This window comes from Chroicocephalus ridibundus, chromosome 24, assembly GCF_963924245.1.
Source record: "Chroicocephalus ridibundus chromosome 24, bChrRid1.1, whole genome shotgun sequence".
Taxonomy (NCBI): Eukaryota; Metazoa; Chordata; class Aves; order Charadriiformes; family Laridae; genus Chroicocephalus; species Chroicocephalus ridibundus.
In genome coordinates this window covers 3,197,871-3,220,363 of record NC_086307.1, presented here as the reverse complement: position 1 = coordinate 3,220,363, position 22,493 = coordinate 3,197,871, and the positions used below count along the sequence as shown (strand labels likewise).

The window sequence follows — 22,493 nt, the reverse complement described above, 5'->3', positions numbered from 1 at the left end:
GGGGGCGCGGCGGGCGCAGCGCTCGTGACCGTGAACTTGCAGACTGGGGGGTGGGTGGGAGGGGAATGGGTGGGGCGGGGAGGGGCGTGGCTCTGCACAGGCCCCGCCCACCCGACCCCACCCCTGCCACACCCAGCCAGCAGCCATGCAGACCAGGTTGGGACTGGGTGGAGCTCGTGCGCTCCGGGAAACAGCTGGCGACGGAGCATCCCTGTCCCCATCCCTGTCCCCATCCCGTCCCTGTCCCCATCCCATCCCATCCCGTCCCTGTCCCCATCCCTAACCCATCCCATCCCTGTCCGCATCCGTCCCTGTCCCCATCTCCATCCACCCTGTCCCTCTCCCCATCCCCATCCCATCCCCATTCCACCCTGTCCCTGTCCCCATCCTGGTCCCCATCTCCATCCCACCCTGTCCCCGTCCCCATCCCTGTCCCACCCTGTCCCCATCCTGTCCCATCCTTGTCTCCGTCCCCATCCCACCCTGTCCCCGTCCCCATCCCCTCCCTATTCCATCTCTGTCCCCATCCCCCTCCTGGTCCCCATCCCCCTCCTGGTCCCCATCCCCATTCCATCCCTGTCCCCATCCCTAACCCGTCCCCGTCCCCGTCCCACCCTGTCCCCATCCCTAACCCATCCCTAACCCGTCCCCGTCCCCGTCCCACCCTGTCCCCATCCCTAACCCATCCCTGTCCCCATCCCCATCCCACCCTGTCCCCATCCCTAACCCGTCCCATCCCCGTCCCCACCCTGTCCCCATCCCTAACCCATCCCTGTCCCCTGTCCCCATCCACCCTGTCCCATCCCTAACCCGTCCCCATCCCCGTCCCACCCTGTCCCCATCCCTAACCCATCCCTGTCCCCGTCCCCGTCCCACCCTGTCCCATCCCTAACCCGTCCCCGTCCCACCCTGTCCCCATCCTAACCCATCCCTGTCCCCGTCCCCATCCCACCTGTCCCCATCCCTAACCCGTCCCCATCCCCGTCCCACCCTGTCCCCATCCTGGTCCCCATCCCCCCCCACCCCCGTCCCCATCCCCTTTCCCCCCTGTCCCCATCCCGTCCCCCCCCGTCCCCCCGCACCGGTGCAGCAGAGCCCCTGCTTGCGCAGCCCCAGCAGCAGCGCGGCGCACACGTTGCAGTACGCCGGCCGGTTGAAGTGCTTCAGGCGCCACAGGTGCTGCCCGTCATCCTTCATGTGCTGGGGGGGGCACAGGGGGGGTCAGGGGGGGCCCGGAGGGACCATGGTGGCGGGGGGGGGGGGGGGGGGGGTCCCCGGGGCGGTGACACCCCCGCACTCACCCCCTCCAGGCCAGCAGCACCAGCAGCGGGATGTTGGTGACCCCCCCGCGAAGCCACTCGGCCAGTGACACCGTCCCGCTGCCGTCGTAGTCGATCTCCCGCATCATCTCCTGCAGGATCTGGGGGGGGGGAAAAGGGACGCGGAGCTCAGGGAGAGACGGGGCGGGGGGACGCAGGGGTGCGGGGCTGGGGGGGGGGGGGGAGGACAGACATCCCCTCCCCGCCACCCCCGGGCCCCCCCCAACCCCGCTCACCGGCTTCAGCTCCGTCACGTCCCAGTCCAGGTACTGGGCCACCCGCATCATCTGGGTGATGATCCGATCCACCTCCTGGCGGGGGGGGGACACACATGCACTATCAGCGCGGGGGGGGGCCGGCTGCAGCCCCCCCACCCCCCCCACGTCACCCCCCGGCGCTCACCGAACTGTCCAGGAGCCCGTTCCCATCCTTGTCGTACAGCTTGAAGGTGACTGGGGAGGGGGGGGGGCACGGATAGGGGGGGTGAGGTGACCCCGGCAGGTCCTTGGGGACCCCCCCAAGCGCCGCGCCCCCCCCCCGCCCCCCCCAGGGAACTCACACTCCAGCTTGTCCTCGGGGCGTCCCCCCTCCAGCAGCGAGAAGTAGCAGGAGACGTCGTTAACACACACCAGGTCGTTGCCTGCGGGAGAGACCCCCATGAGCCCCCCCCCCGGGGTGTCGTATCCCCCCCCTCACCAACCACGACCCCCCTCACCCGTCGGCCCCCCGGCCCCGCTCTGGAAGGAGGCGAAGAGGTGACGGCAGAGCGGCTCGGGGACGTCGTCCGCCTCCAGGTAACTCCTCAGGAAAAGCGTGAACCCCTCGAAGTCGAGGCACTGGGGGGGGGCAGAGTAGGGATGGCGGGGGGGGGAACACACGGCTGCACCCCCCCCGCCCCCCCCCCCCCACCCCACCTTCCCCATGGGGACACCCCCGGGGTCACCCCCGGGGGTCAGGCGGGGGCCTCACCTCGCCCTGGCGGTGCTGCGACAGGGCCCCCCCGCCGTAGAGCTCCTGCAGCACGTCCTGCACCTTCCTGCTGCTGTCTGCGGGCACAGGCGGCTGGGGGCGCGCACACGCGTGTGCCGCCCCGACATGCCCCGACACGCCCGTGCCGCCCCGACACGCCCCGACACGCATGTGCCGCCCCGATACGCATGTGCTGCCCCGACATGCCCTGACATGTGTGCGTCACCCTGACATGCATGTGCTGCCCCGACACACGTGTGCCACCCCGACATGCCCCGACACGCGTGTGCCACCCCGACATGCATGGGCCGCCCCAACACGCCCCGACACGCGTGTGCCACCCCGACACATGTGTGCTGCCCCGACACGCCCCGACACGTGTGTGTCACCCCGACATGCGTGTGCTGCCCCAATACGCATGTGCCGCCCCGACACACCCCAACACGCATGTGCCACCCTGACACATGTGTGCTGCCCCGACACGTGTGTGCCGCCCCGACATGCGTGTGCTGCCCCAATACGCGTGTGCTGCCCTGACGCACCCCGACACGCGTGTGCCACCCCGACATGTGTGTGCTGCCCCAACACGCCCCGACACGTGTGCCACCCCAACATGCATGTGCTGCCCCGATACACGTGTGCCGCCCCAACACACCCCGACACGCCTGTGCCACCCCGACATGCATGGGCCACCCCGACACGCGTGTGCTGCCCTGACACGCGACACACGTGTGCCGCTCCGACATTACCAGACGCACGTGTGGTGCCCTGACACGCATGTGCTGCCCCGACACGCCCAGGCCACCCCAACACGCGTGTGCTGCCCTGACATGCCTGTACCACCCTGACATGCATGGGCCAACCCGAAATGTGTGGGCTGCCCTGACACACGTGTGCTGCCCCGACATGCCCCGACACGTGTGTGCTGCCTCAACATACCCCGACATGCGTGTGCTGCCCCAACATTGCTGCCCCAACATGCCCTGACACACGTGGGCCGCCCCGACACGCGTGGGCCGGCAGGCGGGTGAGGCTGCTGTGTCAGGGACATGCACGCGTGAAGCTGCCGCAGGCGTGCGAAGCTGCCCTGGTGTGTGCACACGCGTGTGGAGCCACCCCTGCGTGTGTGCACCGGCATGTGAAAGCATGCCCACGCGTGCAGAGCCCCCCTCAAACACGTGAACCCGTCCACGCAGGCATGTCAAGCCACCCACACGCATGCACACGTGTGTGCAGAGCCACGCACACGCATGCACACGCATGTAGAGCCACCCACACGCATGCACACAAACACATGAGGCCGTCCCCACGCATGCACACGCGTGCAAAGCCCCCCTCAGACACGTGAGCCCATCCCCATGTGTCCACGCAGGCATGTCAAGCCACCCACACGCATGCACACGCATGTGCAGAGCCACACACACGCATGCACACGCATGTAGAGCCACCCACACGCGTGCACAAAGACACACGAGGCCGTCCCCACGCACGCCCACGCGTGCAAAGCCCCCCCAGACGCGTGAAGCCATCCCCACGCGTCCACACAAGCGTGTCAAGCCGCCCACACGCAGGCACACGCGTGTAGAGCCACCCGCAGGCGTGTGCGGGGCCAGTCGGGGGGGGGGGGTTTCCCCCCAATGCGTGTCGCGTGCGTGTCCCCCGCAACTCACAGTCCAGGTACTGCTGCAGCTGGGCAAACTCCTGGGGGCTGAGGGTGGCCCATTCCCGGCTCTCCATGGCCACCTGCGACACGTGTGACATGCGTGACACGCGTGACACGGGGACGCCCACACCTCTTTGGGGGGGGGAGGCGGGAAAGGGGGTGCGTTGGGGGGCGGACGCCCCCCAACGCACCCCCTTTCCCGTCTCCCCCCCCCCCCCCGCCACCATCTGCCCACACGAACCCACACGCCAACGTCACGCGTGTGCGGGCCCCCGCCTTTGAGCTTTGAACCCCGGCCGGGCGTCACCCGTGGGTGGCACCGTGACGTGGGGGACATTCCCCCCCCCCTCCTTCCCCACCCCACCCCCCCCCTCCCGGACGAGACGGTAGGGTGACACGCGCCATGTCACCCACCGGTGACACCCGGAACCGCCCAGTCCCGCCAAGGGACCGGGTACCGGGGGACACGGAACACCGCCCCCCCCTCCCCCGAACACCTCGAGCATCCCCGGTGCCTCTTCCTTCCCCTTCCCGGTCCCCCCCCCCCCTTCCCCCGCACGGACCGGTAGAGCCCCGGTCCCGCCGGTTATAGCCCAGTAGAGCCCCGGTATTGCCCGGTAGAGCCCCGGTCCCGCCGGTTATAGCCCGGTAGAGCCCATTACAGCCTCGCAGAGCCCCGGTGCCGCCCGTTACAGCCCGGTAGAGCGCGTTACAGCACGGTAGAGCCTGGGTCCCACCCATTACAGCCCAGTAGAACCCCGGCAGAGCCCATTACAGTCCGGTAGAACCCCGGTAGAGCCCCGGTCCAGCCCATCACAGCCCGGTACAGCCCAGTGGAACCTCGGTAGAGCCCATTACAGTCCGGTAGAACCCATTACAGCCTCGTAGAGCCCCGGTTCATTCCGTTATAGCTCGGTACTGCCCGGTAGAACCCCGGTCCTGCCCATTACAGCCCGGTACTGCCCGGTAGAACCCGGTAGATCCCCGGTCCCGTCTATTACAGCCCGGTAGAGCCTCGGTAGAGCCCCGGTCCAACCCATCAAAGCCCGGTATCGCCCGGTAGAGCCCCGGTCCCGCCCATTACATCCCGGTAGAGCACGTTACAGCCCAGTAGAACCCGGTAGAGCCCCGGTCCCGCCCATCACAGCCCGGTAGAGCTTCGGTAGAGCCCATTACAGCCCGGTAGAGCCCAGTACTACCCGGTAAAGCCCCAGTGGACCCTATTTCAGCCCGGTAGAGCCCCGGTCCAGCCCATTTCAGCCCGGTAGAGCCCAGTACTGGCCGGTAGAGCCCCGGTCCCCGCCCGTTATAGCCCAGTACCGCCCGGTAGAACCCCGGTCCAGCCCGTTATAGCCCGGTACTGCCCGGTGGAGCCCCGGTAGAGCCCATCACAGCCCGGTAGAACCCCGGTCCAGCCCATTACAGCCCGGTAGAACCCCGGTACCGCCCAGTAGAGCACGTTACAGCCCGGTAGAGCCCCGGTCCAGCCCATTAGAGCCCGGTAGAGCCCCGGTACCGCCCGGTAGAGCCCATTACAGCTCGGTACTGCTTGTTCCAGCCCGGTATTTCCCGGTAGGAGTCCCCCGTACCCCGGTGCGGGTTCCTGGTCCGTACCTGGCGGGTCCCGCAGCGGATGGGCCCGGCCCGGCCCCGTGACATCACGGCCCGACGGGGCGGGGCCGGTACCGGCCGCACGTGCCGTCGGTGGAGGAGGGGGATGATGATGATGATGATGATGATGGGGAAAGCCCTGACGGCAACGGGGTCCGGGGCGGGGGGGGCAACCGGGTACGCTGCTTTCACTAGCCACGGGGCTACCAACCCACCCGAGACCCCCAACCCACTCGGGGCGGGGGCGCGGTCCCGGGGGGGTGCCTGGGGGGGAAGGGGAACCCCCCTCCGGGCATCCCCCGGGACCGCATCCCCGCCGACACTGTTTCCTTCTCCCCGGGGTATCTCGGGGTGCGATCGGGGACGGCGGTGGCGGTTTGGGGGTTGGGTGAAACCGCAGGCGCGGCCCCTTTAAAAACAAAATGGCCGCCCCCATCCCTTTACGGCGGTTCCCCCACCACCACCCTCCTCAGGCACACCCGGGTCGTCGTCACTTCCGGGGCGGGGTCGAGGGGAAGCCGGAAGTGTGTCGCGCTCGCAAGATGGCGACTCCCTATGTGACTGATGAGACCGGTGAGTGAGGCCTGGCCCGGCGCCGTGGGGCGGGCGGCTTCCGTGGGGCTGGGCCGGGCCCCCGTGAGGTTGGGGGGTGTCGTGTCCCCCCACTCCATCCCCCGAATCCATAGGGCAGGGCCCATCCCCGCTCCGTGTGGGGCAGGCGCCCCCCCGGTGTCTGTGGGGCCTGCGACCCCCTGCCCCATCTCTGTGGGGCAGGGCCCTGCCCCCTGTGGGAGGGGCTCCCCACTCCCCATAGGGCTGGGGTCTCCCCCTCGAATCTATAGGGCAGGGCTCACCTCCGTGCCCTCTAGTGTCTGTGGGGCCAGCCCATCTCTGTGGGGCAGGGCCCTGCCCCTGTGGGGGGGCTCCTCACTGTCTATAGGGCTGGTGTCCCCCCCGCGAATCTATAGGGCAGGGCCCACCTCCACGCCCCCCGGAGTCCGTGGGGCCTGCCCCATCTCTCTGGGGAAGGTGCCGTCCCCTGCTCCTGTGGGGGGGGACTCCCCACTCCCTATAGCGCTGGCGGTCCCCCCTGTGAATCTATAGGGCAGGGCTCACCTCCATGCCCACTAGTGTCCGTGGGGCCTGCGCCATCTCTGTGGGGCAGGGCCCGTCCCCTCTCCCTATGTCGGGGGCTTCCCGTGCCCCATGGGGCTGGGCTGTGGCCCCATCTCTGTGGGGCTGGGCGCTGCCCCCCCGAGCTTTCCACGCTCCCTTCTATCCCCCCCCCGCCCCCAGCTCGTTGCTTTAGGGCAGGTCCTGGCTTCCCTGTCTCTATGGGGCTGGACCCACCTCGTTTCCCCCACCCCGGGGTCTGTGGTGTCCTGCTGTCCCTACCCCAGTCCTGGGGCAGGAGGGGGCCTGTGGGGTGTCCTGGGGCCCCTGGGGGGCGTGTGGGGTGTCCCTGGACCCTCATGGGGTGTTTTGGGGCTCCTGTGGGGTGTTCTGGGGTCCCTGTGGGATGTCCCTGGACCCCCATAGGGTGTCCTGAGGTCCCTGTGGGGTGTCTTGGGGTCCCTGTGGGGTGCGGAAGATCTTATGGGGGCCCCCATGGGGTGTCCTGCGGCTCCTGTTGGGAGTCCTGGGGCCCTTGGTGGGGGTGTGGGGTGTCTTGATGTCCCTGTGGGGTGTTTTGGGGGTCCTGTGGGGTGTCCTGGGACCCCTGTGGGGTGTGGGGGATCTTATGGGGCCCCCATGGGGTGTACTGAGGTCCCTGTGGGGTGTATGAGGTGTCCTGGGACCCCTGTGGGGTGTTTTGTGCGTCCCTGTGGGGTGTTCCAGGGCTCCCATAGGGTGCGTGGGGTGTCCCAGGGCCCCTGTGGGGTGGCCTAGGGCACTTGTGGGGTGCCCCGGGGGCCCCCAGCTGACGGCTTTTGTCCCGGCAGGGAAGTACATTGCCTCGACGCAGCGGCCCGACGGCACCTGGCGGAAGCAGCGGCGGGTGAAGGAGGGCTACGTGCCGCAGGAGGAGGTGCCGGTGTAAGTGGGGCAGGCGGTCGGGGCACGGGGGGGGGGACACAGGGGGTGTCCCCAGAGCGGGGCTGGGGTCCGCGGAGCTGCCGGCCTGTTCCCTCCTGTCCCCAGGCTCCCCAAGCTCGGCTCCCGGGGGCTGCGGGTGCCGGGTTCCGTCTTGAGGTCTCAAGTCTCTTTCCAGGTGCCCGAGCAATTCCGACCCCCTCACCCTCCCCCCATAAGCCGTGTCCTGCCGGTACGTATCCACCCACAGCCCCGGGGCCGCCCTGCGGGTCCCGGCCGTCGTCCCTCCGCTACCCCGTAACGCCAGGAGGACCCCCAGTATCTACGGGGGCGCGGAGCTCGGCAGCCCTGACCCGCGCCGGGGGCGGCTGCCCCCCGGGGAGAGCCGGGCATGGGGGCTGCTCCGCGGCGGGGGGGTTTGCTGAGTACCTGGGGGTCAGCGACGGGGTGTTGGGTGCAGTGACGGGGTGTTTGGCACCATGACGGGGTGTTTGGTGCCACAGTGGGCTCTTTGGCCCCATGATGGGGTGTTTGGTGCCGTGACGGGGTGTTTGGCGCCACGACGGTGTCTTTGGTACCACAGTGGGGTCTTCGGCCCCATGATGGGGTGCTCGGTGCCGTGACGGGGTCTTTGGCACTACAACAGGGTCTTTTGGTGCCGCAACGGGGGTCTTTTGGTGCTGCGACGGAGTCTTCGGCACCACAACGGGATGTTTGGCCCCGTGACGGGGTCTTTTGGTACCGTGACAGGGTCTTTGGTGCCACAACGGGGTCTTTTGGCGCCGCAACAGGGTCTTTTGGCGCTATGATGGCGTCTTTGTCACCGCGACGGGGTCTTTGGCTGCCTGAGGTGGTCTTTTGGTGCCGTGACGGGGTCTTCGGTGCCGCGATGGGGTGTCCTGCGACGGGGTCTTTGCTGCCGCGATGGGGTGTCCTGCGACGGGGTCTTTGGTGCCGCGATGGGGTCTTTGGCCGCCTGAGGGGGGGTCTTTTGATACCGCGATGGGGTCTTCAGCACCACGACGGGGTGTTTGTCACCGCGCCAGGGTCTTTGGCACCGGGACAGGGTGCTCGGCCCCATGCCGGGGCCCTGCCGGGGAGCGGGCGCCTTCACGGCCTCTCGTTTTGCGCAGGTACGAGAATAAATACGTGAAGTTTTTCAAAAGCAAACCCGAGCTGCCCCCGGGGCTCAGCCTGGAGGTCGCCGCTGCCGCCGCCACCGCGCCGCCCGGCAAACAGCCCGGCAAAGCCGAGAGCGGGGAGACGGGACTGTCCAAAGCGGCCAAAAGGAACTTGAAACGCAAAGAGAAGAGGAAGCAGCAGCAGGAGAAGGGAGAGCGGGAGACGGACGGACTGATCCAGGCGCTGGAAAAGGCCTCTTTGGCGGGGGGCGACGGCGGGGACAGGGGGGCGGCCGCGCCGCAGCCGGCCTGCGACGGCGCAGCCCCCGCCGAGACGGGGGAACCCCCCGCCTCGGAGAAGAGCAGGAAGGTGAAGAACCTGAAGAAGAAGCTGCGGCAGGTGGAGGAGCTGCGGCAGCGGCTGGAGGCCGGGGAGATCAAGCAGCCCACCAAAGAGCAGCTGGAGAAGCTGGGGCGCAGGAAAGCCTTGGAGGAGGAACTGCGGGACCTGGAGCTGGACTTGTAAGGGGTTTTTTTGGGAGGGGAGGGGGATTTTGGGGGGGGGGGGGTGGGGGCGGGGGGATTCCCCGGCATTCCCTGCCCAGCCCCGGGTGCCGGCGGTTGGGGGTTGTTTTTTTGTTTTGGTTTTTTCCCCAGCTTTGAAACCCGGCGTCTCTCGGATCCCTCTCTCCTTGGGGTGGGTTTTTGGGGTTGGGGTTGGTTTTTTTTTTGTTTGTTTTTTTTTTTTGTTGTTGTTTTTTTTTTTTAAATTTTATTTGGGGTGGGGCGGCGACACCCCCCTCCCCCCCACACCCCCCCCCGCCTCCTCCATCCTCCCCGGCCCCTCGTGTTCTGTGTTACAGCCCCTCTCTCTCTCTCCCTTTATTTTTAAAAATCATGCAATAATAAAATTGCAGTAGTGACCCGGCGCCGGGGGCTCCGTCCTGCCTTTCCCGGCCTCGGGGAGCTGGGGGGGGGAACGACACCTGGGGATGGCAGACCCCCCCCTCCCTGCCCCACTGCTGAGCCCATGGGGGGGCTGCGGGGGGGGGGGGGGGCAGGGGCTGGTCGGACCCCCCCCCCGCCCTACCCCGGCAGTGATGGGGGCGCTAGGGGGGGTTCTCGCCAGGAGGTGTGGGTGCCGCATGGCCGAGTGTTTGGGTCCCCAGAGCCCCCCCCCGGGCTGGTGGCACCTCCGGGGGTGCCGAGGGGGGTCTCCTGGCAGCACTGGGGGGGCTCATGCTGCCCCGCCCCCAACTCCTTAAGGCATCATCCCCCCTACAAGCCCGGGGGGGCGGGACTCAGGGCAGGGCTGGGGGGCCGGGGGGGCTCCATGGCAGGGCAAGACACACCCCCCCCCCCCCACAGTGGGGTTAAGGCTTTTGGGACCCCCCCCCCAGCGACAGTGGAGGGGGGGAGCTGGGCTGGGCCCGGGGCTGTGCGCAGGGTTTGGGTAGGTCCTACAAAAATAAATGCGGGGCTTGGTTTTAGGGGGCCCCCCCCACCTTCCCCCGCCTCTTCCCCCCCCCCCCCGCCACGTCAGAGGCTGGGAAGGAGCTCTCCCCTCCGTGGGGCAGGTTATGGGGCAGGTTATGGGGCTGGCAGCTGTGGGGCAGGTGGGGGGGGGGGCACTGGTTTTGCCCCACCACCAGGGGGACCCCCCCCTTCCCCGCTTAGGCCACGCCCAGGGGGCGGGGCATCAGGCACCTAATTTGCATATTTAAAGGGGAAGGCACAGTGGGAACGGGGTGGGGGGGGGCTCGGGGGCCCCCAAGGCACGTTGCGGGGGCTCAGGGGCGGCGGGGGGGGGCAGCAGGGCTGCCGTCGGCGGCGGGGGGGCCCGGCATGGTCCCGCTCTCCAGCTGCCGGTCCCGCAGGCTCCGGATGTAGCTCTGGGGGGGACACACACATGGGGGTCAGCGTGGCCCCACGGCCGCCGGCATGACCCCCCCCCCCCCGGGACACGGACTCACCGGGGCCAGCACGTCGCCCGCGTAGCGCTGGACGGGGGGGGGCTTGCGGCGGTAGGTGCCCTCGGGGGGGGCCAGGCTCTGCCCGCGCTTGGCCGCCTTCTGCCGGATGCGCGGCGGCTGCAGCCGCTTCTGCCTCCGGACGAGGGGGGCTGTGGGGAACGACCCCCCCCCCCCGCCAGTGACACCCCTGTCCCCACGGTCATCCCCGTCCCCATCCTGTCCCCGCTGTGGTCCCCACCCCCCCCCAGCACCAGCCACATCCCCCTCCCCATCACTTTCCCTTCCCGTCCTCCCTGTCCCATCCCATCCCCATCCCAATCCTATCCCTATTGCAATCCCCATCCCTGTCCCATTCCAATCCCCTCCCATCCCCCTCTCCATCCTATTCCAGTCCCAATCCCTGTCCCCATCCCCATCCCAGTCCTATCCCTGTTGCAATCCTCATCCCAATCCCCATCCTGTCCCATTCCAATCCCATCCCATCCCCCTCTCCGTCCTATGCCAGTCCCCGTCCCATCCCAGTCCCCATCCCAATCCCCATCCCCGTCCCAATCCCCAATCCCATCCTGTCCCCATCCCCATCCCAATCCCCATCTCAATCCCATCCCGTCCCCATCCCATCCTGTCTTCATCCCAATCCCCATCCCAATCCCCATCCCAATCCCCATCCCGTCCCCCTCTTTGTCCTATTCCAGTCCCAATCCCGTCCCCGTCCCATCCCAATCCCATCTCGTCCCCATCCCCATCCCAATCCCCATCCCGTCCTGTCTCCATCTCCAACCCCATCCCAATCCCATCCCATCTCCATCCCCGTGCCCATCCCCCTCCCATCCCATCCCAATTCCAACCCCATCCCACCCCCCCATCCCCTGGCACCCCCTCCCCCACCTTCTCCCCCCTCACTCCCCCCATCTTCCCCGTGGGTGGGTGGGTGCCCCCGGCTCACCCTGTCCGTGGGAGCACCCGCGGGCCGTCACCTTCCACTGGAGCAGGACGTGGAGGGCGCCGAGCGCGGGCCAAGCCCCCAGCAGGGCCCAGCTCCGCCAGCACAGGGCCCCGGCGGGCGCCAGCCGCAGCCGCTGCTGCACGTAGAGCGCCAGCGCCGGCCCCTCCGCCAAGTAATCGGCGCAGACCACCACGGCGGCGGCGCCGCAGAGCCCGGTGGCCAGGACGGTCACCGCCTTGGGCCACCGCAGGGCCAGCAGGGCGCAGAGCAGCGCCAGCCCCAGCAAACCCCCCGCCGGCACCCAGGGGCTCGGCGGCGCCGGCGCCGCCGGCGTCACCGTCACCAGGGCGGCGGTGGCCAGCAGCAGCCCCAGCAGCAGCCCGGTGGTGAAGAGCCCCACGCTGCGCAGCAGGAGCGTGACCAGCCCGCAGAGCAGCCCGATGGCCAGGGCGATGCCCGCGCTGGCCTCCAGGCTCAGCTCCGTCTCCAGCACCCGCTCCTTGTAGCAGAGGAGGAAGATGACGGTGGAGCCGAAGAGCAGCCCCGAGAGGAACATGACGGCCTTGAAGCAGCGGTAGCCTGGGGCGGCGCGGGGGTGTCACCGGGGGCTGCCCCACGGCTGCGCCCCACCGCAGCCCCTGGGCCATCCCCTCTGGCGGGGGGCGTCACTGGGGGCTGCCTCACAGTGAGCCCCACGGCTGCGCTCTGCTCCCCGCCCGGCCCCCCCGTCATCCCTCTCCTTGTCCCCCACCCACCTTGTCCCTGCAAAGCTCCTCCCTCTGTCCCTGCTGTGCCCCCCAAGTGAGCCCCTTCTCTGCCCCCCATCAATACTTCCAGCTGTGCCCCCCCCCCAGTGCCCGCCCCATCCATACACCCCCATCCACGCCCTCTCTGCCCCCCCAGTGCCCTCTGCCCATCCATGCTGCCCCCACCCCGTGCCCCCCATCCTGTGCCCCCCATTCATACCCCCCCTGTGCCCCCCCATCCATACTTCCCATCTGCGCCCCCCCCGGTGACCCTCCCCGCCTCCCATTCATAGCCCCCACCTGTGTCCCCCCATATGCCCCCCATCCATGCCCCCCCCCGTACCGAAGCACCCGCAGAGCAGCCCGCAGAGGGCCCCGAGGGCGCAGAGCGCGGCGGGGACGGGCTCGTGGGGCGGGGGGGGCTCCAGGGCGCAGTGGGGCGCAGGGGGGGTGCCGGCCTCCATCGCCCGGGGGGGGGCTGGGGGGCGGGGGGGGGGCTGAGCCCTTGCTGCGGCCCCACAACCTCCCCCCCCCCCCCCGCCGCCTCCACATCTGGCAGCGGCACCGCGGGGGGGGGCACATCTAGGGGGGGAACTGGGGGACGCTGGGGGGGAACTGGGAATGGTGGGGAGCTGCTGGGGGGGGGCTGGGGGCAATGGGAGCGCTGGGAGTGACTGTGGACAGTGAACCGGGGAACTGGGAGCGACTGGGAACAGCGAGCTGGGGCACCGGGAGCTACTGGGAGCACTGGGAGGGGGAACTGGGGGCGACTGGGAGGGGGAACTGGGAACAGTGAACTGGGGGCACTGGGAGCTACTGGGGAGAGTGAACTGGGGCACCGAGAGCTACGAGCAGGGGGAACTGGGGGCTACTGGGAGCGCCAGGAGGGGGAACTGGGAGCGACTGGGAGCTGCTGGGAGGGGGCACTGGGAACAGCGAGCTGGGGACACTGGGAGCTACTGGGAGGGGGAACTGGGAGCGGCTGGGGACAGTGAACTGCGGGCACCGGGAGCTACTGGGGGCACTGGGAGCGGGAACTGGGAGCTACTGGGAGCGCTGGGAGGGGGAACTGGGAGCTACTGGGGGCGACTGGGGACAGTGAACTGGTGCACCGGGAGCTACTGGGAGGGGGCACTGGGAACTACTGGGAGGGGGAACTGGGAGCGGCTGGGGACAATGAACTGAGGGCACCGGGAGCTACTGGGGGCACTGGGAGGGGGCGCTGGGAGCGGGGTCCGGGCTGTCGGGGCTGGGGGGCGCCGGTCGGGGGGGGGCGTGTGGGGGCTCCGCCGGGTCCCGCCGCCCCTCCCGGGACTCACCCTGCCGCCGCCGGAGCCGGGGGTCGCGGTGGGGCCGGGCCGGGCCGCGGGGCCCAGCCGAGGCCGGGGGCGGGGGCGGGCCCGGGGCGGGGAGGGGCCGCTGGGGGTCCCGCGCGGGGGCGGTGGGGCCGGGACCGGGGGGGGGGGGGGGGTGTGGGGGGGCGGCGGGGCCCCCCCGATGCCCCCGGTCCGGGACAGAGGCGCTTTGTGCCCGGGGGTCACGTGACGGGGGTCAGCGCAGGACGCGGGGCTCCCCCCGGGGAACGGAGGGGGCGCTGCCCCTTTAAGAGGGCGGGGCAGCGGCGGGGGGCCGAGGCCACGCCCCCTCCCGGAAGTAGGAGGTGGCGGCGGGCGGCGCGCGGGCGGAAGGCGGAAGTGAGGCAGGTTGAGGGACCCCGGGGGGGGGCGGGAGGCGGCGGCGACCCCCCCCCCGCCGGCACCGGCGCGGTGAGTCCCCACCCCCCTTCCAAACCCCCCCGGGGTCCCCGTCGGTCCCCGCCGGCCCCGGGGTGCGGGGGGGCCGCGGCGGGACTCCGAGCGCCGCCTTTAGGGTGAAATCCCCCGAAATCGGCCTCGGGGAGGTGGGGGGGATGTTCCGTGGGCACCCGGAGCTGGTCGGGGGGGGCCCGGGGCCGGGCTAGGGATCACTGGGGCTGGGCCACGGGTGTCCCGGGGCCGTTGGGGTTCCGGGGCCGGTTCGGGGGGCGGGGGTCCCGGGGCCGTTGGGTTCCCGGGGCCAGGCTGGGGATCACCGGGGCTGGGCCAGGGGGTTCCCGGGGCCGGTGCGGGGGTCCCCGGTACCGGTCGGGGCCGCGCTGACCCCACTCTCGTTTCCAGGGCCCGGCAGGATGGCTGTGACCTAGGCCCGGCCGGGGCCAGCGGGGCCGCCGGGATGGAGCAGCCCCGGTACCGGGAAACGGCAGCGGATGAAGGGAGCGACGGCCCCGGCTGGAGCCCGGAGCCCCCCGGGAGCGGCGGGGGGGGCAGCGCTGCCTGGAACGGGAGCTGCGGCCTGGGGGACGCCACCGACCTGCCCTTCCCCGGCCCCGGCTGCACCTGCCGCTACCAGGGGGAACCGGCTGCCCCCTTGAGTCCTGCGCGGCGCGACGGATCCTGCAGCCTGTCCTGCCATCACCGGGACACCGCTGCCCCCCCGGAGCCACCGGGGCCAGGTGAGGAGGACGGAGCCAGCGAGGAGGGCGCGGGGAAGAGCCGGAGGACGCGGAGGCGGCAGCGGCAGCGCTCGGGGAAGGAGGAGAGCGGCCGGCGCGAGGGCAAGCGGCAGCGGCCGGTGCGGAAGAGGAGCCGCGGGGACGACAGCGAGTTGCCGGGGCCGGTGGAGGAGCCAGCTGGCTGCCAGGGGCTGTTGGCCCAGGGGCTACTGGCCCGGGCGCGCAGGCTGGGTGCGGAGGCCGGCGGGTGGCTGCTCTGCTCCTGCTGCCGCCTGGGCACTGGGGACTTGTGCTGGGCGCGGGCTGGCGTGCGGGGCTGGGGCCGGCGAGTAGGCCAGCGGGCCCGCAGCAGCTGCCTGAGGGCAGCCCGGTGGCTACGGGCTGGGGCAGGGCTCTTCCTCCGCCTGCTCTGGATGCTCTGCGCCCTCCTCCTCCTCCTCCTCATGCTGCTGCTGGGCAGCCTGCGGCTCTGCTGGCGCCTCGGCGCTGCCGCGCTGGCCACTGGCGCCCATCGGCTGGGCAGCAGCCGGCAAGTAGCCCGGCTCCTAGCCCTCCTGGACGTGGCCGTGCTCCGCAGGACGTGGGGGCTCCTCGGGGAGAGCCGGACTTGCCGCTACCTCTGGGACTGGTTGCAGAGGCGGCGAGCTCCCCCCTGGGTGGCCGGAGGGGACGGGCCGGGGGCCGGGGGGGCTCCTGCCGGCTCCGAGGAGGAGGTGAGCCGCTTGCTGGCCATGGCCGAGGTGCCCGAGGAGGAGCTGAACCCCTTCCAGGTGCTGGGCGTGGAGGCCACGGCGTCGGAGGCCGAGCTGAAGAAAGCCTATCGGCGACTGGCGGTGCTGGTGTGTGCTGGGCAGGGGGGTGGGGTGGGGGGGGTGTCTCTGGGTGGTGGGTGTCCCCCCACCCCTGGGAGACGGCGCTGAGGTTTCCGGCTTCTCCCAGGTCCACCCGGACAAGAACCAGCACCCGCGGGCGGAGGCGGCGTTCAAGGTGCTGCGGGCGGCCTGGGACATCGTCAGCAGCCCCGAGAGGAGGAAGGAGTATGAGATGTGAGTGGGTGACGCCAGGGGGAGGACGGGACACGGGGAGGCTGCGGGGACCCCCCCCCCTGCCCCACGCAGGGTCTGAGCCCGGTTCCCCTCCCTCCGCAGGAAGCGGATGGCGGAGAGCGAGCTGACGAGGTCCATGAGCGAGTTCCTGAGCCGGCTGCAGGACGACCTGAAGGAGGCCATGAACACCATGATGTGCAGCAAGTGCCAGGGCAAGCACAAGTAGGTGCCGGGGGTGGGGGGCACCACATCTGGGGGGGCCCTGGAGTGAGAGGGGGGTTCAGAAACACCTGCCCTTGCCGCAGGAGGTTCGAGATGGACCGGGACCCCCTCAGCGCCCGGTACTGCGCCGAGTGCGGGGTGCTGCACCCCGCCGAGGAGGGCGATTTCTGGGCCGAGTCCAGCCTGCTGGGGCTGAAGATCACCTACTTTGCCATGATGGAGGGGAAGATCTACGACATTACGGGTGGGTGCCGCTTTCCACAGCCCCCCACCCCTGGCCCTGTGTGGGGGCCGCTGGCCGTCACCCCCCCCCGTGCCGGGGGCAGCATGACCCTGACCGGCGGCCGCGTCTCTCCCGGCAGAGTGGGCCGGCTGCCAGCGTGTGGGGATCTCCCCCGACACCCACCGCGTCCCCTACCACATCTCCTTTGGCGCCAGAAACGCCGGCCCGGCCGGGCGGCAGAGGTCAGTGATGGGACACGGCACCAGCTGGGGCCCGACCCCCATCCGGGGTGGGGGGGCAGGGGGAGCTCCGAGCTCAGCCCAGCCCCCCCAAATTCCCCTTTCCTCCCCCCGCTGCAGAAGCGCCTCCAAGGGCAGCCCCACCTCGGCCGCCGACCTGCAGGACTTCTTCACCCGCGTCTTTCAGGGGAGCTCAGGAGCGATGCCTGGGGGGCCCTTCCCGCCGCCCCCCGCCCCCCCGGCGGCAGCATCCCCCCCCGGGGCTCCCCCCAGGGCGGAGGGCACAGTCCCCAAGGGCGAGGCGAAGCACAAGAGGCGGAAGAAGGTGCGTCGGCCGTTCCAGCGCTGAGCGGATTCTGCTGGGCACGAAAAAGGGCTCTTTCGAATAAAAAAAAATCTATTTTTCTTTTTTTTTTTTTTTTTAAAAAAAAAAAAAAAGAAGGAATCTCTCTCTTTGAAGTGAGCAGGGAGGCTGTGGGCCGCTGGGGCGAGCGGGAGGAGCTGTGCCTTGGCGCCAGCTGTACCAAAGAGCCCGGCGGGGCGCGGGGCAGCCGGGACGGACGGACAGACGGACGGACCGGCTGCCGCATTTCTTCAGGGTTATTGTAAACGTTCAGGTGACGCCTGGTGCTGGGGAGGGAAACCCCCCACCCTCAGCCGCTGCTGCTCCTTCAGCCGCGGGGCCAAAGCCACCGGGGGCTATTGGGGGACTCACGTGAGTCCCCCCTGGGGGGCAGCCTCTGCCAGCGCCGTTTGCATATTTCTTTTTTAAGCAGCTTGTTCCGTTTTTTTTTGTTGTTTTTTTTTGTTTTTTTGCTCGCCCCGAGCTATTTATTACTGCGCGCGGCCCCTTTCTGTTCGTACAGCCGCGTATGTTGGCTACGCTCCTCCTCCTCTTCCTCCTCCCAGCGCGGCCCCAGCGCCTCTGGCCACGCCACTTTGGCTTTTCCTGCCCCAGTTTGGCTCCGGGGACCCTCGTCCCCTTCTCTCAGCGCTGAGGACCAAGAGCATTATTTTTTTAAAAAAAAAAAAAAAAAAAAAGAAAAAAGCAACGGCAGGAGCTGCTCAGGGGCCGCTGCCGAAACTCTACTGCGAGTGTTTTTTGCCGAGAAACGTCTCTCCGGCACCTCACCGAGCGTTTAGTGGTTCCCGGCGCTCCACACCGTGGGCCGGGCTGGTCCTTGACGGGGAGTGACAGCCCTCGGGGGCCACGCGAGGCTCCCCAGGCTGCCACCAGCCCCAGCAGGGCCAAGCCGGCCCCTGCCTGGGCTGAAACGCTCCCGAAACTGCTGCCGTAGGCGCCACCGTTGCTTTCCACTAACCTTTTTTGTACTCCCAGAGCGGAGCAGCTGGGTTTTAAACGGTAGTGTACTTCTTTCTTATCACTTTTGTTAAATTAAAAGTACGGTTTGAAGGAGTCTGGCTGGTCTGTGCGGGGAGGGCGGGAGGCGTGAGCTGTTCCCACTTGTCAGGACGCTGCTCCTGTCGTTCTCAAGTTCTTTATTATGGTGGGAACATAGAAAACACGAGGACGAGGGAGGTGTAGGGGGGCAACTCTTCCCCCCGCAGTCCGCAGTTCTCCCCTCGCAGGTGCTTTCTGCGGGGTTACACGGAGGTGACCTCAAAGGAAACACGCACGTGTGACAACTGCTTGCTCCAGACTGCGCGTCTGCGCTTCTCTCTTCACCGAGGAGATTGCTCCTCCTTGGAGATGGAGGAACCTTACGAACAGCTGGAGCGGCCCCTGCCCGCCTCACCCTTCTCTCCAGCCGGTGCCTCGCGCCGCGCTGGCGTCCCCAGCTCCGCTGGAAGCGCTGAGCTCGCCGTGTCTCAGTATTTATTGATGCCAAAGACCCGCACGCCATGGAACTGGGGCAGCTTGGGCAGAAGGACGCTGAGCAGGGAGGCCGTGTTGATGACGAAGTGCGCAGGGTCGTATTTGGTGTAGAAGCTGGTGAGGAGGTACCTGGGCAGGGGGAGAGGGAGACCCCGGGTGAGCTCTGTGTCGCTCCCACCCTCGCCGCTGCTGGCACTGGGGGGGGATTTCAGATGCCTCGCTGGCGTTTCCTGCCCAAAACAGCACCTCGCAGCTGGGGAACCCTCCTCTCCAGCCCCTGGGCCCATCCCCGCCAGGGCAGCTGTGCTGACAGAAGCTCAACGGTCACACCGCACACCCCAGACTCTCTCCTGCACCCTCCCGCCTCGTTCAGCGGCACTCACAGCACTACCGGCGAGATGCTGAGGAACTTGCGCGACGAGGTGCACTGTGTCCCATAGTCGATCTGCTCCCAGTGCGTGAGGAGACGATCCTTGCCCTGGTCCGGGGTCTCAAACGGGGTCCCCTTCACCGTGTGCAGCAGCAGGTACATGACCTGCAGGTTCCAAGGGGAGAGGAGACGTAAAGCAAGCCCAGGACAGGCTGCTGCTGGCACAGAAATGGGCTTTGTGCTGTTTCCCGAGCGAAGGACCTTTCAGCGCCAGCCCCCTAGACTTTCCCTCGGTGCCCTGTAGGAGTGACGGGACACCGAGCCGTCCCCAGCGAAGGCCACCCTGCATGCTCTCCGGCCCAGGGGCGGAGGGGGGGTGTCACTCACCAGGTTGTGAATGACGTTTGTGAGCGTCCAGACCACGGGAATGCTGAAGAAGGGGATGCTGAGGAGAACAATGTGGAGGACCCCCACGGAGATGACGTACGCCAGCCAGATGCCCCGGCTGTTCATCACCCGCGTGTTGGGGTTCACCTCGCTGTGTGCCACGCCGACGTTCATCCTGCAGAAGACAAATGGCGCTTCTAGAGGTCTCCTCAGAGAGGCTTTCCCCAAATCTCTGCAATTCCTAACCCAGTTCAGGGCTCTCCTGCAACACTTCACCCCGGCCTTCCCAAGTGCTGAACCCCAACACACCCCTGATGCCAGCTCCCTAATGAGTGACTCCGCATCTCAGCCTTAAGGACAGGAACACAAGGGCAAGGAGGAAAGAAAGGAGCTCACCCCCAGTCACCAGAAACGCTGGGAACAAAGTCAGAGCCGCCCCAGGACAGGCTCCGCTCTCCCCAGGGTTCCCCCCCTTCACCATGAGCCTGGCTCCTCAGCCCTAAGGCAGACGTGGGGCCGGGAAACCATGACAGATCCTTTCCCTCGGGGGGGAATATTGTCCTCCCCAGGGCCGGGTACGCCTGCTCCCCTCACAGCCCTGGCCCCTCAGAGCTCAGCCTCCCTCTCTGTCCCCTCATGGCCCTTTTGCTCACGCCCCCAGTCCCCCACAGTCCGGCTCTGACACCATGGCCTCAGCCCCCTGTCCCTTCAGCCCAGTCCTCCCTCCCTGTCCCCTCCTAATCCTGTCCCCTCGCACCTCAGGCCCCTCACAGCAATGTCACCCCCGCAGCCTGGTCCTTCCTCCCCAGCCCTCACAGTCTGGCCCCGCCACCATGGCCTCGCACCCCCGGCCCCTCAGAGCTCAGTTCTCCCTCCCTGTCCCCTCACAGCCCCGTCCCCTCTCATCTCAGGCCCCTCCCAGGGATGTCACCTCACAGCCCGGCCCTGCCACCATGGCCTTGCACCCCTGTCCCCTCATAGCCCACCCCTCCCTCCCTGTCCCCTCATAACCCCATCCCCTCCCTCCCTGTCCCCTCATAGCCCTGTCCCCTTCACAATCCTGTCCCCTCGCACCTCAGGCCCCTCACAGCAATGTCACCTCACAGCCTGGCCCTCCCTCCCCAGGCTCTCACAGCCCCGGCCCCGCTCTCCCCGCTCCCCCAGCTCCTCGCAGCCCTCTGGCCCCGCTCTCCCCGCATCCCCAGCACCTCAGAGCCCACCCTCCCCTCCCTGTACCCTCACAGCCCCATCCCCTCCCTCCCTGTCCCCTCACAGTCCTGTCCCCTCGCACCTCAGGCCTCTCACAGAGATGTCATCTGACAGCCTGGCCCTACTCCCCGGCCCTCACAACCCAGGCCCCTCGCAGCCCTCCGGGCCCCTCTCTCTCCGCCCCCTCGGCCCCTGGCAGCCTCCCGTTCCCGATCGCCCGGCCCCTCGCAGACCCCTGCCCACCCGGCAGCTCCGTGGCCGTTGCCAGGACCCTGCCCGCCTTCAGGCCCGTCTCCAGGAAGTCCCCGCGCTGGGCCCGCTCTCTCCCCATTGGCCGCTCGGCAGCGTTTCCCCGCTTCCATTGGTTGATCTGCCCGTCGCTCAACGCCGCCCCGCCCCTCGCGCGCTAGCAGGCCAATAGCGGGCGGAAGGCGCGGGAGGGGGGGCAAACCTGGCCACTCGCGAGAGGCGATGTTGGGAAGTGGTTTGAAATCGCAGGCCCAGGAAGCGCGGCGCTGATTGGGCGAGAGGCGCTCGGCGGGGGCGGGGTTGGCAGCGGGGTCTGCGGGGGCGACAAGATGGCGGCGGAGGCTGTGGAGCTCCATAAGCTGAAGGTACCGGCGGGGCCGCCGTGGCTTCGCGTCCCGCCGCGGGGGAGTGTGGCCTGGCCTGGCCGGGCCGGGGCAGCGGAGGGGTCCTGGACTCCCGCCGGCTGCCCTCGCCCCGGGGACCGTCCCGGGGGGTCTCCGCCCGGCGCGGGGCCCGCGGCCGCCACCCCCGTACCCGGGTCCGCCTTCACCCCGCCCGGCGGCTGCCTCCTCGCCGGGGCCGGCCTGTGAGAGCCACCCTCCCCCAGGCCCTGTGGGGTAACCGGTCACCCGGGTTAACGCCCGGCGGCCCAGGGGCGCGGCGGGTGTTTGAGGCGGGGAGCGGCCTTCGTGGCTCCTAAAAAAAAAAAAAAAAAAACAGTAAAATCCATTTGTCTCCTTTATTTACATGCTTCTTAATTTTTTAATTCATTCGTGTCGTGCAGCTGGCCGAGCTGAAGCAGGAGTGCCTGGCCCGCGGCCTGGAGGCGAAGGGCAACAAGCAGGATCTGATCAACCGGCTCCAGGCGTACCTGGAGGAGCACGGTGGGTGCTGCGGGGCTCCGCGGGTGCTGGCCCGGGGGCTCTCGGTGTGTGTGTGTGGGAACCCTGGGGGAGAGCAGAACCCCTGCTCTGGGCGCGTGGCTCTAACAGCGTATTCAAAGTAAGAACCGCGACCGCTCGGCCTGTGGCTCGCCGCGACCTCTCGTGGGTTGGGGCACAGCGGCCGCTTTGGGTAAAATGTTGTGCAAAATATCTGAGGTGCCTGAAAAGGACAGGAGGAAACTGCCTCGAGTTGTGGCCAGGGGAGGTTTAGGATGGATCTCAGGAAAAACTTCTTCACAGAAACAAGTTTGCAGAGGGCCACGAAGATGATCAGAGGGCTGGAGCCCCTCTGCTGTGGGGACAGGCTGAGAGAGCTGGGGGGGTTCAGCCTGGAGAAGAGAAGGCTCCGGGGAGACCTTCCAGCCCCTTCCAGTCCCTCAAGAGGCTCCAGGAAAGCTGGGGAGGGACTCTGGAGCAGGGAGGGGAGCCATGGGACGAGGGGGAAGGGTTTTACACTGCAAGAGGGAGATTTAGGTGAGATATCGGGAAGAAACTCTGCTGTGAGGGGGGTGAGCCCCTGTCACAGGTTGCCCAGAGAAGCTGTGGCTGCCCCATCCCTGGAGGGGTTCAAGGCCAGGTTGGCCGGGGCTTGGAGCAACCTGGGCTGGTGGGAGGTGTCCCTGCCCAGGGCAGGGGGTGGCACTGGGTGAGCTTTAAGGTCCCTTCCCACCCAAACCATTCCGTGAGTCTGTGAAAGGGTTGTAGAACCTTGGACCAGGCTGCCCAGGGCAGGGGTGGAATCACCAGCCCCGCAGGGGGTTTAAAAGCTGGGCAGATGTGGGTCAGTGGGGGTTTGGGCAGTGCTGGGTTAATCGTTGGACTCGATCTTAATGGTCCCTTCCAGCTTAGACGATTCCATGATCCTAAAGTTTATACAAAAGGATAGGAATACCC

General features: G+C 68.5%; 6 protein-coding genes across 9 annotated transcripts in view; 3 read left to right on the top strand and 3 right to left on the bottom strand.

Annotated features, from left to right (window-relative positions):
- Positions 1-1,297: 1,297 nt before the first annotated feature.
- On the bottom strand, positions 1,298-5,840 carry DGKA (diacylglycerol kinase alpha). Its single transcript, XM_063358940.1, has 8 exons — positions 5,566-5,840; positions 3,959-4,031; positions 2,289-2,365; positions 2,035-2,155; positions 1,879-1,959; positions 1,722-1,771; positions 1,556-1,630; positions 1,298-1,420 (listed from the first exon to the last, which is right to left on the bottom strand). The coding sequence occupies exons 1-8, from the start codon at positions 5,608-5,610 to the stop codon at positions 1,298-1,300; spliced, it is 645 nt and encodes a 214-aa protein (XP_063215010.1). The 5' UTR covers positions 5,611-5,840.
- A 129-nt stretch (positions 5,841-5,969) lies between these two features.
- Positions 5,970-9,428, top strand: PYM1 (PYM homolog 1, exon junction complex associated factor). Its single transcript, XM_063359258.1, has 3 exons — positions 5,970-6,135; positions 7,506-7,599; positions 8,730-9,428. The coding sequence occupies exons 1-3, from the start codon at positions 5,985-5,987 to the stop codon at positions 9,241-9,243; spliced, it is 759 nt and encodes a 252-aa protein (XP_063215328.1). The 5' UTR covers positions 5,970-5,984; the 3' UTR covers positions 9,244-9,428.
- A 191-nt stretch (positions 9,429-9,619) lies between these two features.
- LOC134526760 (transmembrane protein 198-like) lies at positions 9,620-12,846 on the bottom strand. The gene is made up of 4 exons (XM_063358939.1): positions 12,726-12,846; positions 11,637-12,215; positions 10,691-10,839; positions 9,620-10,609 (listed from the first exon to the last, which is right to left on the bottom strand). Exons 1-4 carry the CDS (start codon positions 12,844-12,846, stop codon positions 10,508-10,510), a joined length of 951 nt encoding a protein of 316 aa, XP_063215009.1. The 3' UTR covers positions 9,620-10,507.
- A 1,169-nt stretch (positions 12,847-14,015) lies between these two features.
- Positions 14,016-17,969, top strand: DNAJC14 (DnaJ heat shock protein family (Hsp40) member C14). 4 transcript variants are annotated; one of them, XM_063359205.1, is made up of 8 exons: positions 14,016-14,148; positions 14,539-15,712; positions 15,813-15,919; positions 16,022-16,141; positions 16,225-16,385; positions 16,504-16,606; positions 16,724-16,928; positions 17,064-17,969. In XM_063359205.1, the coding sequence occupies exons 2-8, from the start codon at positions 14,594-14,596 to the stop codon at positions 17,064-17,066; spliced, it is 1,818 nt and encodes a 605-aa protein (XP_063215275.1). In that variant the 5' UTR covers positions 14,016-14,148; positions 14,539-14,593; the 3' UTR covers positions 17,067-17,969. The 4 variants fall into 4 exon arrangements, with proteins under 4 accessions (XP_063215275.1, XP_063215273.1, XP_063215271.1 ...); XM_063359203.1 differs by having other exon boundaries at positions 17,043-17,969; XM_063359201.1 differs by lacking the exon at positions 17,064-17,969 and having other exon boundaries at positions 16,724-17,006.
- Positions 17,970-18,086: 117 nt separating this feature from the next.
- Positions 18,087-20,775, bottom strand: ORMDL2 (ORMDL sphingolipid biosynthesis regulator 2). Its single transcript, XM_063359206.1, has 4 exons — positions 20,650-20,775; positions 19,198-19,372; positions 18,824-18,975; positions 18,087-18,569 (listed from the first exon to the last, which is right to left on the bottom strand). Exons 1-4 carry the CDS (start codon positions 20,766-20,768, stop codon positions 18,434-18,436), a joined length of 582 nt encoding a protein of 193 aa, XP_063215276.1. The 5' UTR covers positions 20,769-20,775; the 3' UTR covers positions 18,087-18,433.
- Positions 20,776-20,948: 173 nt separating this feature from the next.
- Positions 20,949-22,493, top strand: part of SARNP (SAP domain containing ribonucleoprotein) — a 39,998-nt gene continuing 38,453 nt past the window's right edge. The window contains exons 1-2 of the mRNA XM_063359135.1: positions 20,949-21,020; positions 21,440-21,539. Of these exons, the coding sequence (XP_063215205.1) occupies positions 20,985-21,020; positions 21,440-21,539 (136 nt within the window). The 5' untranslated portion in view covers positions 20,949-20,984. The remainder of the gene's footprint in view (positions 21,021-21,439; positions 21,540-22,493) is intronic.

What these genes read in the sequence shown, in the direction of transcription:
- DGKA (XM_063358940.1), bottom strand. Translation starts at nt 5,610, where the DNA reads ATGTCACGGGGCCGGGCCGGGCCCATCCGCTGCGGGACCCGCCAG. An exon ending in CGGGGCCGGGGGGCCGACGG is followed by an intron (nt 1,960 to 2,034) that starts GTGAGGGGGGTC and finishes TCTCTCCCGCAG; the next exon opens with GCAACGACCTGGTGTGTGTT. An exon ending in ACGGGCTCCTGGACAGTTCG is followed by an intron (nt 1,631 to 1,721) that starts GTGAGCGCCGGG and finishes CCCCCCCGCCAG; the next exon opens with GAGGTGGATCGGATCATCAC.
- DNAJC14 (XM_063359203.1), top strand. Translation starts at nt 14,594, where the DNA reads ATGGAGCAGCCCCGGTACCGGGAAACGGCAGCGGATGAAGGGAGCGAC. An exon ending in AGGAGGAAGGAGTATGAGAT is followed by an intron (nt 15,920 to 16,021) that starts GTGAGTGGGTGA and finishes CTCCCTCCGCAG; the next exon opens with GAAGCGGATGGCGGAGAGCG. An exon ending in AGCACAAGAGGCGGAAGAAG is followed by an intron (nt 16,929 to 17,042) that starts GTGCGTCGGCCG and finishes AAAAAAAAAAAG; the next exon opens with AAGGAATCTCTCTCTTTGAA.
- LOC134526760 (XM_063358939.1), bottom strand. Translation starts at nt 12,846, where the DNA reads ATGGAGGCCGGCACCCCCCCTGCGCCCCACTGCGCCCTGGAGCCCCCC. An exon ending in GCTGCTCTGCGGGTGCTTCG is followed by an intron (nt 12,216 to 12,725) that starts GTACGGGGGGGG and finishes GCGCCGCCCCAG; the next exon opens with GCTACCGCTGCTTCAAGGCC. An exon ending in CGGGTGCTCCCACGGACAGG is followed by an intron (nt 10,840 to 11,636) that starts GTGAGCCGGGGG and finishes CGTTCCCCACAG; the next exon opens with CCCCCCTCGTCCGGAGGCAG.
- ORMDL2 (XM_063359206.1), bottom strand. Translation starts at nt 20,768, where the DNA reads ATGGAAGCGGGGAAACGCTGCCGAGCGGCCAATGGGGAGAGAGCGGGC. An exon ending in AACGGCCACGGAGCTGCCGG is followed by an intron (nt 19,373 to 20,649) that starts GTGGGCAGGGGT and finishes TGTCTTCTGCAG; the next exon opens with GATGAACGTCGGCGTGGCAC. An exon ending in AGCATCTCGCCGGTAGTGCT is followed by an intron (nt 18,570 to 18,823) that starts GTGAGTGCCGCT and finishes CCCCCTGCCCAG; the next exon opens with GTACCTCCTCACCAGCTTCT.
- PYM1 (XM_063359258.1), top strand. Translation starts at nt 5,985, where the DNA reads ATGGCCGCCCCCATCCCTTTACGGCGGTTCCCCCACCACCACCCTCCT. An exon ending in CTATGTGACTGATGAGACCG is followed by an intron (nt 6,136 to 7,505) that starts GTGAGTGAGGCC and finishes TTGTCCCGGCAG; the next exon opens with GGAAGTACATTGCCTCGACG. An exon ending in CCGCAGGAGGAGGTGCCGGT is followed by an intron (nt 7,600 to 8,729) that starts GTAAGTGGGGCA and finishes CGTTTTGCGCAG; the next exon opens with GTACGAGAATAAATACGTGA.